Source organism: Clupea harengus, unplaced genomic scaffold (assembly GCF_900700415.2).
Source record: "Clupea harengus unplaced genomic scaffold, Ch_v2.0.2, whole genome shotgun sequence".
Lineage (NCBI taxonomy): Eukaryota > Metazoa > Chordata > Actinopteri > Clupeiformes > Clupeidae > Clupea > Clupea harengus.
In genome coordinates, this window is record NW_024879645.1 from 20,001 (window position 1) to 37,842 (window position 17,842).

At 46.3% G+C, this 17,842-nt stretch overlaps 1 protein-coding gene across 3 annotated transcripts in view; it reads right to left on the reverse strand.

Annotated features, from left to right (window-relative positions):
• The window catches only part of LOC122129440 (rho guanine nucleotide exchange factor 12-like), a 58,720-nt gene that overhangs the window by 11,936 nt on the left and 28,942 nt on the right, over window positions 1-17,842 (reverse strand). For 2 of the 3 annotated variants that reach the window (XM_042704359.1, XM_042704356.1), the window contains 18 exons: window positions 16,063-16,112; window positions 14,734-14,791; window positions 14,258-14,406; window positions 13,061-13,132; window positions 11,648-11,767; window positions 11,254-11,343; window positions 10,312-10,476; window positions 10,057-10,149; window positions 9,715-9,825; window positions 9,371-9,469; window positions 8,024-8,066; window positions 7,110-7,215; window positions 3,500-3,637; window positions 2,254-2,286; window positions 1,919-2,033; window positions 1,243-1,351; window positions 707-919; window positions 77-221 (listed from right to left, as the gene is read on the reverse strand). In XM_042704359.1, the coding sequence (XP_042560293.1) occupies window positions 77-221; window positions 707-919; window positions 1,243-1,351; window positions 1,919-2,033; window positions 2,254-2,286; window positions 3,500-3,637; window positions 7,110-7,215; window positions 8,024-8,066; window positions 9,371-9,469; window positions 9,715-9,825; window positions 10,057-10,149; window positions 10,312-10,476; window positions 11,254-11,343; window positions 11,648-11,767; window positions 13,061-13,132; window positions 14,258-14,406; window positions 14,734-14,791; window positions 16,063-16,112 (1,909 nt within the window). The remainder of the gene's footprint in view (window positions 1-76; window positions 222-706; window positions 920-1,242; window positions 1,352-1,918; window positions 2,034-2,253; window positions 2,287-3,499; window positions 3,638-7,109; window positions 7,216-8,023; window positions 8,067-9,370; window positions 9,470-9,714; window positions 9,826-10,056; window positions 10,150-10,311; window positions 10,477-11,253; window positions 11,344-11,647; window positions 11,768-13,060; window positions 13,133-14,257; window positions 14,407-14,733; window positions 14,792-16,062; window positions 16,113-17,842) is intronic. The other variant, XM_042704357.1, reaches the window with a different exon arrangement.

Sequence of the window (17,842 nt, forward strand, 5' to 3'; positions counted from 1 at the left end):
GTCACTATCTCTATCCTCCTCCTGTAGCTGCTCCAGGTGTGTGTGAGTGTGTGTGTGTGTGTGTGTGTACACATACCTGTCACTATCTCTATCCTCCTCCGGTAGCTGCTCCAGGTTGCTGGGGCTCAGGTCGAGGCCGCTGGAGGGAGACTGGGGTCCGTCCATCCCCTCAGAGAGAAGACCCTCAGACAACCGTGACGCCCCGGACAAGGGGGACATTCCTATAGTGGGAGAGGAGAGGAGAGGACAGGAGAGAGAAGGAGAGGACAGGAGAGGAGGGGCGAGGAGAGGACAGGAGAGAGGAGGGGAGAGGACAGGAGAGGAGGGGAGAGGAGGAGAGGAGAGGAGAGAAGAGGACAGGACAGGAGAGGTTTGTCAGGAACACACACCATGAAGGCCAACTGTTGAACTCTTAACATATCTTTTTTTTAGCTATTTGTACTATTTTTAGCTATACTATTGTTGTGTTATATGTTGTTGTTGTTGTGTTATATGTTGTCCCTCGTCCCACCAACAGGAGCAGCGCTCCAAATTTCGTTGTATGAAAATACGATGACAATAAAGGCTTTTCTACTCCTAACCCAAGCCACCAGTTTTCACACTGTCCTAATTCCAGCCATGGAAAAGTAACACTGAGTAGAAATGAGAATTTCGTTTTTGAAGCGCATTTGTGATCACACGGTGCTGTGTGTGTTGGGGTGCTCACCGCTGTCCGAGTCCCTGGCGGAGGGGTCGTAGGAGGCTGTGGGGGGGCTGTAGAGGGGGGAGCCGCTGAGGCCTGTGGGGTAGGTGAGCTCTGAGCCCTCGCTGGATTGGCTGCCCCGCAGACGACCCCCATCCAGCGGCTCCGACACGCCCATCACTGGCTGGGACAGCTGCTTCTGGGGCCGCTGCTTACTCTGGTCCATCGCACGGCCTACTGCTCCACACACACACACACACACACACACACACACACACACACACACACACACACACACACACACACACACACACACACATCATCATATAATTCACACATTACTCACACATTATACCCACGTACGACACCATGTACATAGAAAGACACACAGGTATATCATGACACGCACACCAAATGTACACACACACACACGCAGATACACACATGTGTGACTGTAAACACACACAGAGAGATGGGAATTACAGTTCAATAATGCTGTATGTGAAAAATCAACGTGTTTATGAGGATTCCTGTAGGGCTTTGGGTTGATGACTGCTTACTTGACGTTGTATCATTGCGACTGAGACGCCTCTGTGGTCCGAGGATGCTGGGAAATCGAGTTTTCTTCACCTTCTCCTCTCCCTCTTTCTCCGGAGGTTTGGTGCTTTTCTGTTTGAGGTGAAATGGTAACGGTGACATTAGCCACGCTGGGGAGAGTGTGTACAGCGACCGGGGGAGAGAGAGAGAGTGTGTGTACAGAGACCGGACAGAGAGAGAGAGAGAGAGAGAGTGTACAGAGACCGGGGGGGAGAGAGAGAGAGAGAGAGAGAGAGAGAGAGAGTGTACAGAGACCGGGACAGAGAGAGAGAGAGAAGCTGGGAAGAGTGTGTACAGCGACCGGGACAGAAAGAGAGAGAGAAGCTGGGAAGAGTGTGTACAGCGACCGGGACAGAAAGAGAGAGAGTGTGTGTGTACAGAGACCGGGACAGAGAGAGAGAGAAGCTGGGAAGAGTGTGTACAGAGACCGGGACAGAGAGAGAGAGAAGCTGGGGAGAGTGTGTACAGAGACCGGGGGAGAGTGTGTATAGAGTGTGTACAGAGACCGGGACAGAGAGAGAGAGAGAGAGAGAGAGAGAGAGAGAGAGAGAGAGAGAGAGAGAGAGAGAGAGAGAGAGAGAGTGTGTGTGTGTGTGTACAGAGACCGGGACAGAGAGAGAGAAGCCAGTCAAGTCTTACTTTGATCTTGGGCAGGAAGTTGATGCGGACTCGTTTGGACTCCAGGTTGCGCTGTTCCTTCACCCTGACGCCCAAGTGCTTCATGTAGGAGAAGATCACGTACTGCATGGTGGAGCTGCAGGGTTCAAAGGGCAAAGGTCATACACCCAAATTATCCCAATGCGGACCTGTTCTTTTAGCCATGCTTCAAGACTTGAGCAGTGTGCGTGTGTGTGTGCCTGTGTGTGTGTGTGTGTGTGTGTGTGTGTGTGTGTGTTTATGTGTGTGTGTGTGTGTGTGTGACACAAAGAGGAATAGAGAATGATGTTCTTGTTCATTGTGGCGTGGCATCTCACCTCTTCTCTTCTTCTGGGGGCTGAGAGGTCAACCTGCGATCCAAACACAGAGGTGTTAGAGGCCTACAGTTGCAAACACACACAATCACTGATGACACACACAGATTACACACACACGCAAGGTCACTGTGTGTTACAGGGACATCATACCATAGTCTGTGTGCAATGGCCTGCAGTTTCAAACACACACAATCACTGATGACACACACACAGATTACACACACGCAAGGTCACTGTGTGTTACAGGGACATCACACCATAGTCTATGTGCAATGCAGGGACACGTGACCCATGTGTTGAAGTGCCAGGTCACTAGGTGTAACACTTCAGTCAGTGTTGTAAGGTACAACATGGGACTTGGTGATGGAGTGGTGTGACACTGGTGTAAAGCGACATGGGTTCCACAGATATGTAGTTTGTGTGGTCCTGAACATGGATTGGTGTGTTCAGAGAGACAAGAGATCGGTGTGTTATGGGACGGGTGTCCTCAGGCTACATCCATCTGCTCTCTCAGCCACGTGTCACACACACCCACACCCACATCAACCCTAAACCCAACCCATCTCTCCTGGTGTATGGAGACTGCAGCGGGAGCAGTTCCCCTGAGGTCATATTTCTGCTCAGAAACTGGCTGCAGGCACTCTGCACGGCGCAGGAGTCCTACTACACAAGGCCTGCCTTCACACACACCACACCAGAGGACTCTACTGCCTTTGTACACACCACACCAGTGTCAGATCCACAGGGCTATACTGCCTTCACACACACACCACACCAGCGACCACAGGGCTCTACTGCCTTCACACACACACCACACCAGAGTGAACTCTACAGGGCTATACTGCCTTCACACACACCTCACCAGAGTGAACTCTACAGGGCTTACTGCCTTCACACAAACTTCACCCGAGAGTGGACTATACTGCCTTCACACACACCTCACCAGAGAGTGGACTATACTGCCTTCACACACACCTCACCAGAGAGTGAAACTCTACTGCCTTCACACACACACACACACACACACACACACACACACACCAGAGTGTCAGCTCCACAGGGCTCTGTGTCCACACGACACTCAGATGGCCGAGAGTTTGGGCCAATATAGACATCAGAACAATGGCAAGCGACCCAACACACTGTGCCCCATTCTCTTCTACTATCATCACACCCTCCATCTTGCTGATCATGTTCACTGCACAGGTAGGTGTGTGTGTGTGTGTGTGTGTGTGTGTATACTTACAGCACTTCCTCGATCTTGCTGATGATGTTCTCCGCACAGGTCCTCTCTCTCTCCAGAGCCACTCGGTCTCTCAGGCGCTCCGTGTCCAAACGCATCAGCTCCCCCTCAGCCACAGTCAGGCCCATACTGCGCTTCTGCCTGTGGGGCACACACACACACACACACACAGACACACACAGACACACACAGACACACACAGACACACGCGAACACACGCACACACACGCACACACATTAATACTTTTATTGAGATCCTAACAAACAGAAAGAATTATAGATCCAAACATTAATGGAAGTATATTGCCGGTTTGTACAGATATGGATCAAATCCACCAAATCCAAATCAGTCTGACTAATGATGACACACAGTGTGTATCACTATCACAGTGTCTATCACTATCACAGCACAGTGTCTATCACAGCACAGTGTCTATCACCATCACAGTGTCTATCACAGCACAGTGTCTATCACAGCACAGTGTCTATCACTATCACAGAGTCTATCACTATCACAGTGTCTATCACTATCACTATGTGTGTGTGTGTGTGTGTGTGTGTGTGTCTATCACTATCACAGAGTCTATCACTATCACAGTGTCTATCACTATCACTATGTGTGTGTGTGTGTGTGTGTGTGTGTGTCTATCACTATCACAGTGTCTATCACAGCACAGTGTCTATCACTATCACAGTGTCTATCACAGCACAGTGTCTATCACAGCACAGTGTCTATCACTATCACAAAGTCCATCACTATCACAGCACAGTGTCTATCACTATCACAGTGTCTATCACAGCACAGCACAGTGTCTATTACAGCACAGTGTCTATCACAGTGTCTATCACTATCACTATAACTGTGTGTGTGTGTGTGTGTGTGTGTGTGTGTGTGTGTGTGTGTGTGTGTGTGTCTGTCTATCACAGCACAGTGTCTATCACAGCACAGTGTCTATCACTATCACAGTGTCTATCACTATCACAAAGTCCATCACTATCACTATCACAGTGTCTATCACAGCACAGTGTCTATCAGTGTTAATTTCGTTGACGAAAACTATGACGAAAAATATTCGTTAACGACCTTTTTCCCGTGACTAAAACGAGACTAAGACGTGACGAAAACGGATCTTTATAAATAAAAACTATGACTAAATCTATTTTAACTTTCGTTGACGAGACGAGACGAAAATGTTGGTGGTTGACCAAGGGCCTGTTCGAATTGGCTTAAAATGCTCCCTTCCTTCCTTCCTTCCTTCCTATCAAGAGAGCAAGTACTGTTCGAATTGTCTTAAACCCTCTCTTCCTCTCTAGTAAGATACCTTGAAATACGTCACATAACGGTCATTTTTTAAGAGAGCATCTGAGCTGCCTTGCTGTCTTAGCGGCAGGTATTACCCATAACTCTCTGCGCCATTCCCTAACCGGAGACAAATTTAAAAAAAGATGGCGGATGAAATCATCGAAGTTCCACAAAAGTATTCACCGATGTACGTTTCTTTGCTTTTTTTGGTAATTTTTTTTAAAAGTTACCGAGAAATAAACAGTGTACTATGTACTTATGTCATGATTGATTAACAAAAATAGTCTGTTTCGTTAGCGATGTATCCGTTAGCCAGGTCGCTAACAGTAGCTGCTAGCTAGCAAATAAGCACACACAGGATGATGACACAGCGTCATGTTGCCGTACATCCTATCTTAATAGACTGTTCGAAATCAACGGTTTTTGAGATACCTTCCCCCGAAAGGACCTCTCTCGTCAGACACCTGTCCAACTAGAGATCAAGGATTAGACAGCTATCTAAGAATCCGAACACAGCCCAAGTCACAATTGTTTTTTTTTTCTAAACTTGTATGCACATCATTGGTTGAATGTTGCCCGGTCCTGTATCTATCCCTCCTCCACTCCCATGAGTGACGCCCTAACAACGTTATGATGGCTGAAGTTCAAGCACTCGGTACTGGAAGAAAATAAGAATAGATATCTGGACAGTCTTTAATTATAACTTGACAGAAAATAAAACACAATGCACCGCAATAACCGGAGAGAAACCTTGTGGCTTCAAAATAGGTGGGAAGAACACAACAAGAGGCACCTGAAAGCGCACAAGACAACCCTGCCATTTATGCCAAGGTAAATTAGCTAGTAACTGTCAATGATAATTAGCTAATGTTAACTAGTTATTAGAATATATTAGCCAACGTTAAGTTAACTTCAAAGGGGCAGTCGAGTGTATAGGTTGTGTCAGCTTGGATAACTAGCTAGTCATTTTCGATTGAAACCTCCCGTTTGGCTTGGCAAATGAGTTCCAAAACTTTTAGCTAGCTAACGTTAGCTAACTATGAGGTAGCATAGCTAAGTTATACTAGCTATCGATAGCTAGCTAAGTTATACTAGCTATCGATAACTAGCTAGTAAACGCATTGCAGAATGGACTATAGGACAGGCCACGCATGACATTAATCAAGAAAAAATAAATGAATATGTGATTGGTTTACATATCCTTGTCTATTTATGCAATTGTTATTATCATTGGCACTACTTTCAACTCTCATCAGATTGCACAGCAATTCATATGGAGGATATGTGGTTGATTTAACTAAGGCCAGGTAGGCATAGTAGTTGTATTGTGTTATCACATCATTTGAATCTTCAAAATCTAGACTTGATATTCTCTTATATTTTAATGATAATACTGTTAATTAAGTATTGCCTTAAAATTATTATTTACATTGAATTCATTGGAATTCAGCTGTAGGCATATACTAGGAGATCTGTATCTTAGAGACTAATTGCATCCACAGTTTAAGTACTGCAAGCTTGACTATTATGCAGTTGTAGACACAACACAAGGGGTCCCCGGGCCTGAGAAGGGAAGGAAAGGAGTTTAATGTGGCTATAAGATGGACTTTTAAATGTGACTAAAACTAGACTAAAATGTAATGAGAGATAAAAATGACTAAAAGTGACTAAAACTAATATGCATTTTCGTCTAAAGACTAAGACTAAATCTAAAATAGCTGCCAAAATTAACACTGGTGTCTATCCATTTATACAGCACAGTGTCTATCCATTTGTGTTGTTACTTCCTGCAGGTCTGTAATGCTTTGTGACAGCAGGCCACCGCGGGTTGTGGCTGGCTATGTGGACGCCTTAATATAGAACATGTGCAGTGGGCTTCCTGTCATAGGGTGGTAGAGCGAGGTGCTAGACCGAATCCAGGCCACACACACACACACACACACACACACACACACACACACACACACACAGCAACATTAAAGTAAAATTGCACAATCTGTGTATACTTCAATCCAACACCTATACATACCAATAGGCATTATAAATGCCCAAATGTTGCAAAAGTGCAATCACTGTTTCACTGAGCGCTCACACTCAATCACTGTTTCACTGAGCGCTCACACTCAATCACTGTTTCACTGAGCGCTCACACTCAATTACTGTTTCACTGAGCGCTCACACTCAATTACTGTTTCACTGAGCGCTCACACTCAATCACTGTTTCACTGAGCGCTCACACTCAATCACTGTTTCACTGAGCGCTCACACTCAGCGTTTACTTAGGCAGAGTAAATTGTGTTGGTCTTTCACCTGAAGTCCTCTAGGTGGCGCTGTATGTCTGGTAAGAGTTTTTCCTGCATCTGCTGAATGTACTGCCTGTGCAGCTCCTCTGGAATCAGCTCCAGACGCCTCTTCTCTGGAAGCGCGCACACACACACACACACACACACACACACACACGCGTATACACAGACACACACAAAGACACATAGTTAGGTGGGAGATAGACTTAAATCCACACAGACAACACAGTCACAAACTCAGAAGCACACACCAACACATACATGGTCGAGTTTTACCAATTTGCTTGTATATTCACGCACACAGGCACATGCGCGCAAACACACACACACACACACACACACACACACTTGACTTGAGAGTGTTCCAAGTGAGAAGAACTCATCATGTGGTGTGAGACGGCGCTGGGAGGCAGGTTGGGTAATTAAGTAAACACAACCTTCATAATTAAAGGTCTTTCTCCCCTTTCCCACTGCTGTGCAGCCGAGAGGGGTGAAGGGGAGCCTCCACTCAAACACACACACTAACATTAAAACACACACACACACACACACACACACTCTAACATTAAAACACATACACACACACACACACACAAACATTAAAACACACAAATAATTGCACACAAACACACAATTGAAAACAAACACACACACTAAAACACAGGCATATACACACACTGCCATAGACAGACACACACACACACACACACACACACACACACACACACACTAAAACAATGCCTGGGGACACAACAGCACAGACAAAGCAGCTTGTTTTCAGGAGCTCATTACACACGTAGGAGGCGGCAGACAGATGTAGAGCAGAACGTCTCTCAGCGAGAGCAAACTGCTGAAAGCTTCCCAAGTGTGTGAATGTGTGATGACACAGGAAATGACATCTGTGGTTCTGTTTACACTCACCCAGCTCGGAGGAGATCGACTCAGGAAGCGGCACTTTCAAGTTCTGGCAAGAGGAAACAGAGGACTAATTATTGCAAGCAGACATTAGGAAAACGCTGTTCCAAGACACTTCTATATTCTATATAGCTGACACATTCATTAAAATGCATCTGCATAAAGAAACTTGGACAAATGTTTTGAAAAAAAATGCTTTGGTGACTGGATGCTTTCTAAGATAGACAGTTATCCCAGAGAGGACTATTTAACCCAGGGGCTACAGCTCTAGATGCCTCACTCTACTGCTGGGACCAGTTAGAGACTTTGAGTCAGGCATTCTGAAGGACAGCCCTGGGGACCTTTCAGTGGAGCTTAAGCAGCTGCTGCAGGCCAGGGCCAGCGCTGAAGGGCATGAAGACGAGGCCTGTGCCGTTTATAGAAAACTGTTCAAATGGAACCCGTGTCTTCAGCACTTAGCCAAAAATGAACACATTTTAAAGAACTTGTGTGCAAACACTCTCTGGCTGTGGTGATCTGCCTTGTTGTGCATGTTTACAGGTGAATGTGGATAGAGTCGGCACTGTTTGCTTATCATAGCATGTTGACAGAAGTTAGACTACACGACTTTCACATCATTACCATGAGACTGGGCCGTTTCTTGTCCAAATATTGCTATCCAAACACAGACTGCAAATGAATGCAAGGCGTCATGCAAGGCAGGCAAGACACAGGGGCTTCCCTGAGAATCATGCAGTTCCCATGGCAACACATTGCCGACAGTTATCAGAATGTTGACACAAAAAGGAGAATTCCAGCTGGATACTTCTGATTGACAAGCAGGCCTGATGGTCTAAGATCTGATTGGGGGTGGTGTGGTGGTGGATGGGGGGTGGGGTTAAGCTAAAAATAAAAGACCTTTCCTTAATCAACACAGCAGTTATTCAATTGAATGATCTTAGTATGAATACCTGGAGCAGTTTTCTACCTGTTCCTCTACTGTGGCTTGACAGAGTGCTAGCATCTCTAACTGTGCTCAAGCAGCTACACTAAGGCTCTGTGCAGAGGGCCAGCCAGGACACAGTCAGCATGTCAGAGCCCAGAGGAAACCCGAGTGAGCCATGTGTGCTAGCGGCTAGCGGCTTCTCCAGCCATTCATTACAGGCTACGGAGTCCTGCATGCAGATTATTGAGCAGTCAGAGAAGCAGGGGAGATGCCCGCTCTCTCTGGAGAAGACATTCATCACAGCGCCACCCTGAGGCTGGGAGGAGCAGAGGAACCTGCAGAGACTATTCTGAGCTGTGTGTGTGTGTGTGTGTGTGAGAGAGAGAGACAGGTGGAGCAGGAGGTGTGTGTGTGGTGTGGACACTCACAGCTGCCCGGTCGATGAAGATGTTCAGGAAGTCCATGAAGACCCGGCGCGTCTCTTTGGAGTTGGTGTTTTTGTACAACTCAGCATACAGGTAGCAGAGCTGGAGAGGGCAGAGGGAGGGGGAGAGAGTCAGGGTGCGAATCCGCATTCAACATCCCGCATAATCATTTGGCTTCTAGACCCATCACCTACAGCCAGGGACTCCATTGCTATGCCCGTCAGGATTGATTTTAGAAAGCTGTAAAATCCCATCATGTCCCTTCACACGACTAATAAAGCCTGCAGTTAAGCACAAAGCCATCGACTGCATCTCTTGGAATGAGCTAGCTGGAGCTGTTTGCTTACCAGAGGGGCAGGGTCAAACTGTGACACCACGTGATGCAGGAAGGCAGCGAGGTGGGCGGGGCGAGACTTCAGCAGCTCGATGCTCTGGAAACAACTGCACTGGCCGTTCACCTAGTACACACACACACACACACACACACACACACGAACACACGTACACACACACACACACACACACACACACACGTACACACACACACACACGCGCGCGCACACACACACACACACGGAAATGCAGATGACCACACACGGAAATGCAGATGACCACAAGATGAGGACCTGCACTAAAATGCCTCTACTGTTTATCAGTGCCCTCTATCTGCGGGGGCTGCGTGGTGATACCTGATCAGGTTCTGAGTCGAAGTAGTCATCCTCCGCGCCGATGATCTGGGGGCCCAGCCGAGACGAGGGGCTCCCCACCGCAGCGTGAGGGTCCTGTGGGGGGCGGCAACGTGACATTGAGTGTATGATCAGCTCACTGTTATCCTCAGTATCGGGTGGTGACCAGATCAGAGGTTGACCGTACTGTGTATGCGTGTGTATGTGTGTTTATGTGTGTGTGTGTGTGTGTGTGTGTGTGTGTGTGTGTGTACTGACCAGGTCTGTGTTTTCCTCTGTGTCCGGCTCTGGAGACATCCAGGAAGTGAGGCTGTTTCGTGGGGCGCTACGGGGACTGTCTGTGGGGGCGGAGCTTCTGGAGCTGGGGTAGCTACCGTCTCTGGGCCCCGCCCCATCTGGAGAGCTGAAGGGCCGATAGTTCTGCTGGAGACAGACATGTGTCACACACACACACATATACACACACACACATATATACACACACACACACACACACACACACACACACTTGAAGACAACCCCCCCAACCCTAAGCCATGAACACTAGCTACCTACGGTTACACTGTATAGTGGAGCAGCTTGGTTCATAAGGGCAGGTTAATAACACCTAAGGGCGTCATGTCTCATATATCCACTAGGGGCGTCATGTCTCACATGTCCACTAGGGGCGTCATGTCTCACATGTCCACTAGGGGCGTCATGTCCACTAGGGGCATCATGTCTCTCATGTCCACTAGGGGCGTCATGTCTCACATGTCCACTAGGGGCGTCATGTCCACTAGGGGTCTCATGTCTCTCATGTCCACTAGGGGCGTCATGTCCACTAGGGGTCTCATGTCTCTCGTCCACTAGGGGTCTCATGTCCACTAGGGGCGTCATGTCTCATGTCCACTAGGGGCGTCATGTCTCATGTCCATTAGGGGCGTCATATCTCACATGTCCACTAGGGGCGTCATGTCTTACATGTCCACTAGGGGTCTCATGTCTCTCATGTCCACTAGGGGTCTCATGTCTCATGTCCACTAGGGGTCTCATGTCTCTCATGTCCACTAGGGGCGTCATGTCTCATGTCCACTAGGGGCGTCATGTCTCTCATGTCCACTAGGGGCGTCATGTCTCACATGTCCACTAGGGGCGTCATGTCTCACATGTCCACTAGGGGCGTCATGTCTCATGTCCACTAGGGGTCTCATGTCTTACATGTCCACTCCAAACGCCTTCAGTGCTGCTGCTGCTCTGGTCCCATTCAACCACACCGCGTTCATCGCCATCCCCCAAACACAGGACATCCTGCAACAACACACACACACACACACACGCTGACCTTAATTTCAAATATAATTTCAATATATATACATCATTCATAATGTGTAATCAAACCATACTGTATGTGTGCGGCAACACCCACACACCCAGCCAAACATAGAGACACACAGACACGTCTGCGCACACACACACACACCCACACCCACAGACACACAGACACAGACACGTCTGCACACACAGCCATGCTCCTGGGCACATAGGCGCTACGCTAATCTTACCCTTCAGGTGTGGCGCAAAGAGAGACAGACAGATAGACACACACACACACCTGCGTAGCTGCGATGGCTTTGCTAATCTGGTCCTGCAGATGTGGAATGTGCTTCTGGGCCTCCTGAATGTCCCGCTGCAGTTTGGGGGTGGGGTGCCGAAGGTATTCCTCCCTCCACGCCTTAGAGACCGAGGGAAGAGAGTTAACACCTGTGTCTGTGTGTGTGTGTGTGTGTGTGTGTGTGTGTGTGTGTGTGTGTGTGAGAGAGACACACATCCTCCTAAGCTGTGCAGTTTTCCCCCTAAACTCAGGTGACCAGCTGAATACCATTCCCTTTTACAAGCGTGCAGAAGTATCTATGGTAGCTGTCAAATGCCATAACAACGTGAAGAGCCCCATCTCGAGCCAGTGTTTTGGTTACGGTAGAAACATGGCAATGCAACATGGCAGCCTCCGTGGAAGAGGACCCGCTCCCTATGTAGATACCAAGGGCACATTCTAAGCTATTGAAAACTCAACGATTCATAGTTACAGGTAAATTATACACCAATGAAAACATAATTATGAATACTATATTCCATTTCTACTAATAGATGCCATTAAAAGCTACCCACTGTACCTTTAAAACTGCAAATCTGAAATACCCTTTTAAATGACACACAGACCTACATAAGCGCACGCCTCAGAAGTCCGCAAGACCACAAGAGTGCCAAATGTGAGAGTCCATAGATGCTAACGCTAACGCTAGCCCTTTCACATCTTCATCCAAACCTACGGCTACATCAGCACACGGATCACTCAGAGAGAGTGCCAATCTGGGAACCATTTCACACTAGTCAAGGCTGTATTTTAAAACACTCGATGAGTGAAGTGAGACGTTTTGAGTGAGAAGGCTGTTCAGAGGGTGTGTGTGTGTGTGTGTGTGTGATCAGTGTGGGCTGATGTGACCGCTTGTTTGTTTCTGTTTCCACTGTCCCATCTGCATCACAATCATGTTTCATATCTACTACTCTCTACAGCTCTATGACAGAGCACACACACACACACACACACACACACGCGTGCAGGCGCCCATGCCCACACACATACCAACACACACACACAACATATCTGCTGCATTGTAGCTGCCAATTAGTCCCAACAGGAAGCATGGTTCTTATCACTGAGTCACACACCAAACGTTCCGGCTCGTCAACCCCAGGCTCTGAAAATAGTTCAGTTTGTCCGCAACATCTGACACACACACACACACACACACACACACACACACACACACACACACACACACACACACACCCCCCCTCTGAACAGCCTTCTCACTCAAAACGTCTCGCTTCACACTCACAGCGCAACAGTCTAGCACCGTCGCCACGGTTACCGTGAGCAGAGACGGGCGCCGGTACCTACACACATCGCTTCCCTTCCCTTCCCTCCACGCCCAACAGCGATCACCATTAGCATCAGAGAGCTTACCTGTAACTCCTGCTGCTCCTTCGACAACATCCTCTGCAAGATGTCGACCTTTTGGCTGCCACTATTCTCTTCCTGTTAAGAGGGAGGGAGAGGAACGCAGGAGGGTTGGGCAGGGCATGACACACATGTTAAACAGACGGTAGGAGTAAAGGAATGACAGAGAAGGGAGGAGAAAAGAAAGAGAGAGACAAGGAAGAGAACGAAAACAGAGAAACAGAGTGAGTGGTTTCAGAACACCTCATCAGCAGGTGCAGGAGCTTCATAACAAACACAGATACACAGAAATAGTCCACTTAGAGAGACAGAGTCAGTGACGGAAGGAGGGAGAGCGAGAGAGTACAGAGGAAGAGAGAGTAGAGAGGAAGAGAGAGAGAGAGAAAGGAAGAGAGAGTAGAGAGAGAGAGGAAGAGAGAGAGAGAGGAAGAGAGAGGAGAGAGAGATCACACAGACACCTGAACAGGTTTGAGTGTAGAACTAGTACATACAGAACAGGTTTAATAAATCACAGGTTAGGACTTCAAAGGGGAACACACACACACACACAGATACATCTGAAAAGGTTTGTGTGTGTCCTCTTTAAATCTTATCTGTGATTCCCAAACACCTGAACAGATTTACGAATCACAAACACATAGTCCAGCACAAGGTTAAGAATCACAGGCAAGTTAGATAAGGATAGGTAAGTAGTTTAGACTACAGACAGGTGAGATTAGAGGTGTAGTTTAGACTACAGACAGGTGAGATTAGAGATGTAGTTTAGACTACACAGGTAAGATTAGAGATGTAGTTTAGACTACAGACAGGTGAGATTAGAGATGTAGTTTAGACTACAGACAGGTGAGATTAGAGATGTAGTTTAGACTACAGACAGGTGAGATTAGAGGTGTAGTTTAGACTACAGACAGGTGAGATTAGAGATGTAGTTTAGACTACAGACAGGTGAGATAAGAGATGTAGTTTAGACTACAGACAGGTGAGACTACAGAAACACCTGCTCCGGTGTGTGTGTGTGTGTGTGTGTGTGTGGAGGGTGTGTGTGTGTGTGTGGGGAGGGTGTGTGTGTGTGTGTGTGGAGGGTGTGTGTGTGTGTGTGGAGGGGTGTGTGTGTGTGTGGAGGGTGTGTGTGTGGAGGGTGTGTGTGTGTGTGTGTGTGTGTGTGTGTTTGTGTGTAGCGTTAGCGTCGTCGTCGGTTCTTACCCAGGCGTGGAGGGGCGAGGAGGGAGGCTGTGTGTGAGCCGAGAGGAGGGTGGAGAGGGGCGAGGACAGCTCAGCGTCCCCCTCATTGAGCGGAATCTGGGGGAGCCCGGGGGGGCGCCCCAAAACTGTGAGTGCTACATATGAACCCGCTGCCAGGAAGAGAGCAGGGGTGGGAAGGCAGATAGTCACAGGGATATCTCAGCACACACACACGCACACGCTTAACTAGTATATACACACTACACTAAATTATACTTTAAATGGCCTTGATGGGATAATATTGTCCTCTTTGCTTTGAATAGTTGTACAAGTTATTTCACATGTGATTGTCTTTAATGTCATCAGTAATGACTTGGACATACATTTCCTGAGCTTCGAGTCGATGTCCATACATCCTCTCAGACGAACACAAACAGACACACACCCAATCAGAGAAGGAGAAACAGGTTGTGGTGGATTCTTACAGCCATACTTACATTTGATCAACTTGACAACCTCAACATGGTTTGAATGTGTAACTAGGGTCCCGTTAACCTAAACAAATCAATAACAACAACGATTCAAGTCAAACACAGATAACAAAATGTTAAATGAATATAAACCCACCATACATTTCCCCAAGGCATGACTTCCTGTTATTATGTCATCAGGGATAGTTGTCAAATGAGTAGATGTCCAGCAGGGGGCAGTGTTGACAGGTGAAAAAAGAGCATTGCATAGTTGTGGTGTCTGTCTGTGTGTGGGTCGGTCTGTGTCTGTGTGTGTGTGTGTGTGTGTGTGTGTATGTATGTGTGAGGGTGTGTGTGTGTGTGTGTCGGTCGGTCTGTATGCGTCTCTGTCTCTCTCTGATGGGTATGCGTGTGTGTGCGTGTGTGTGTGTGTGTGTGTGTGTGTGTGTGTGTGTGTGTGTGTGTGTGTCATATATATATATATATATATATATATATATATATATATTAGTGCTGTCAGTTTAACGCGTTATTAACGGCGTTAACGCAAACCCATTTTAACGCCGTTAATTTTTTTATCGCGAGATTAACGCGAATTATTTATTTATTTATTTTTCCGATTTACATTCTTTTTGGCCCCGCAAACTGTGTAGTAGGCTAACGTTACGGTTTGAGTGAATGGTGAGCGCGATACGGCGAAATGGATGATAAAAAGCTTCTGAATGGAAAGTTTACTTTTAAAAGTTGTGTTGTGCAAAAGAAGCAAGCTTCACTGTTGTCTGAAAATGTCAACAGGCAGCTGGCTGAAAGCAAAGAAGTAGTAGGCTTACCTTTTATTGGTAACCTAACTGTTACAGTTCATTGTTTCTGAAATAAGAGGCCTGACTGCTATGTTCCCAGCAAACTTGGAAAAAAGAAAATATTAAGCCATAGTTTAACTGCACTATAGGCTGAGTCCTTGTTTACCTGAAATGTGCACTTTATAATTTTATTTTGTACCGCCCTGTTTGGCAATGTTGGTTTTCAATAAAATAAAACATTTGCATAAAGCAAGCCAATCCACTTTTCCATGTTGATAAGGGCATTAAAATTAAATTAAAATGATGGAAAAAATAAATAAACGAAGGGACATTTAAAAATAGATAAAAATTTGCGATTAATCGCGATTAATTTTGAGTTAACTATGACATAAATGTGATTAATCGCGATTAAATATTTTAATCGTTTGACAGCACTAATATATATATATATATATATATATATATATATATAGTGTGGGCTTGTGTGTGTATGATGGGTGCGTGTGTGTGTGCGTGCAAGTGTGTGTGTGTGCGTGCGTGCGTGCAAATGTGGCACCTTAATGATCCTGTCCCCCGTCTGAACACCAGCTCGCATAGCCGCTCCATCTGACGCAGGGGAGGAGAACAGGAGACACAAACATAAATACAAATACAGCCCTCTCCACACCAATCACAGGAGCTCTTACTGGCGTTAAGAACTACACTGACCAATCATCAAAGCCCATTCTGAAATGCTAAATCACATGAAGCACAAATACAGCCCCCTCTTCCACCCCAGAGCTCTCCTAAAGAGAGCTACAAAGATCTTAGGAAACAAACGTTTATGCACTTGAATCTATTATATTGCAAAGGTTTTATGCTTGTGAATCTAATATGATACAAACGTTTTATGCTTGTGAATCTAATATGATACAAACGGTTTATGCTTGTGAATCGAATATAATACAAACGTTTTATGCTTGTGAATCTAATATGATACAAACGTTTTAAGCCCTGTCAATCTAATATGATACAAACGTTTTATGCCCTGCAAATCTAATATGATACAAACGTTTTATGCTTGTGAATCTAATATAAACGTTTTAAGCCCTGTCAATCTAATATGATACAAACGTTTTATTCTTGTGAATCTAATATGATACAAACGTTTTATGCCCCGTCAATCTAATATGATACAAATGTTTTATGCCCTGTGAATCTAACACACCTTTGATTTTAAAAGGCTCTCCTCGTGGCCATATCTGGCACTTTAGACCAGCAAAACCAAAAACCTGTTTCTCACAGCATGCACAGCACAGCACAGTGTTCAACGACGTTTCCCTTTTTCCCCATTTGATTGCATTTACCTCACTTATAAGTCGCTTTACATAAAAGCATCTGTCAGATGACTAAAATTAAATGTAAACATGACACACACACACACACACACACACTGGACTAAGTGATCATGAATAAGTGACGCTGGGCAGCTCAGCTTGGGAAACTAATCCCTCTGTGTGCTTCAGAGCAGAGAACATCTGCCCCGACCCAGACACATAACACACACATCAAAGAGACACCCCACAGCAGCTGACACTACACACACCAATCACAGGAGCTCTTACTGGCATTAAGAACTACACAGACCTATCACCAAAGCCCATTCTGAAATGCTAAATCACATGAAGCAGTCATCCTACAGGAGCTGTATCTGATACCGGCAACAGCAAATGATCCTCAGAGTTCTCAGTTACATCAAAACATCTACTAGAAACTAGACAGATCACATCCTGAAAATGTAAACATCCAATCAAACTCCTTGTGGTAGGACTGTGTGCATAAACTACTGAACATGTAAACATCTAATCAAACTCCTTGTGGTAGGACTGTGTGCATAATCTACTGAACATGTAAACATCCAATCAAACTCCTTGTGGTACGATTGTGTACATAAAGCTCTGTTACAGTTAAAGTTACTGTTACATACATTCAGTCAGCAAAGGCTTACATCCAAAGCTACACACACCGAAGATCAAAATGACTTGCTTATAAACTGCTGAGTGTTGGTAGTGTGTTCGTTGATTTCTGGGCACCTTGATCATTTCACTGCTACAGGGCCTACACAGAGCCACCATGACGCACACAGAAGGCAACACTTTAAGGTATACGGTTATCACCTTATAAAAGGTATTAAACCTTCACCATTTAGCACCAGTGGCTGTGTGAGCTTCCAGGACGGAGGATGCTGGAATAAATCTGCTCTTCAGAGGAAGCCTGCAGCTCCTCTCTGAGCAACATACAACACTGCTCCAACCAGGCTCATCTCATGAGCATAAACCACTGCTCCAACCAGGCTC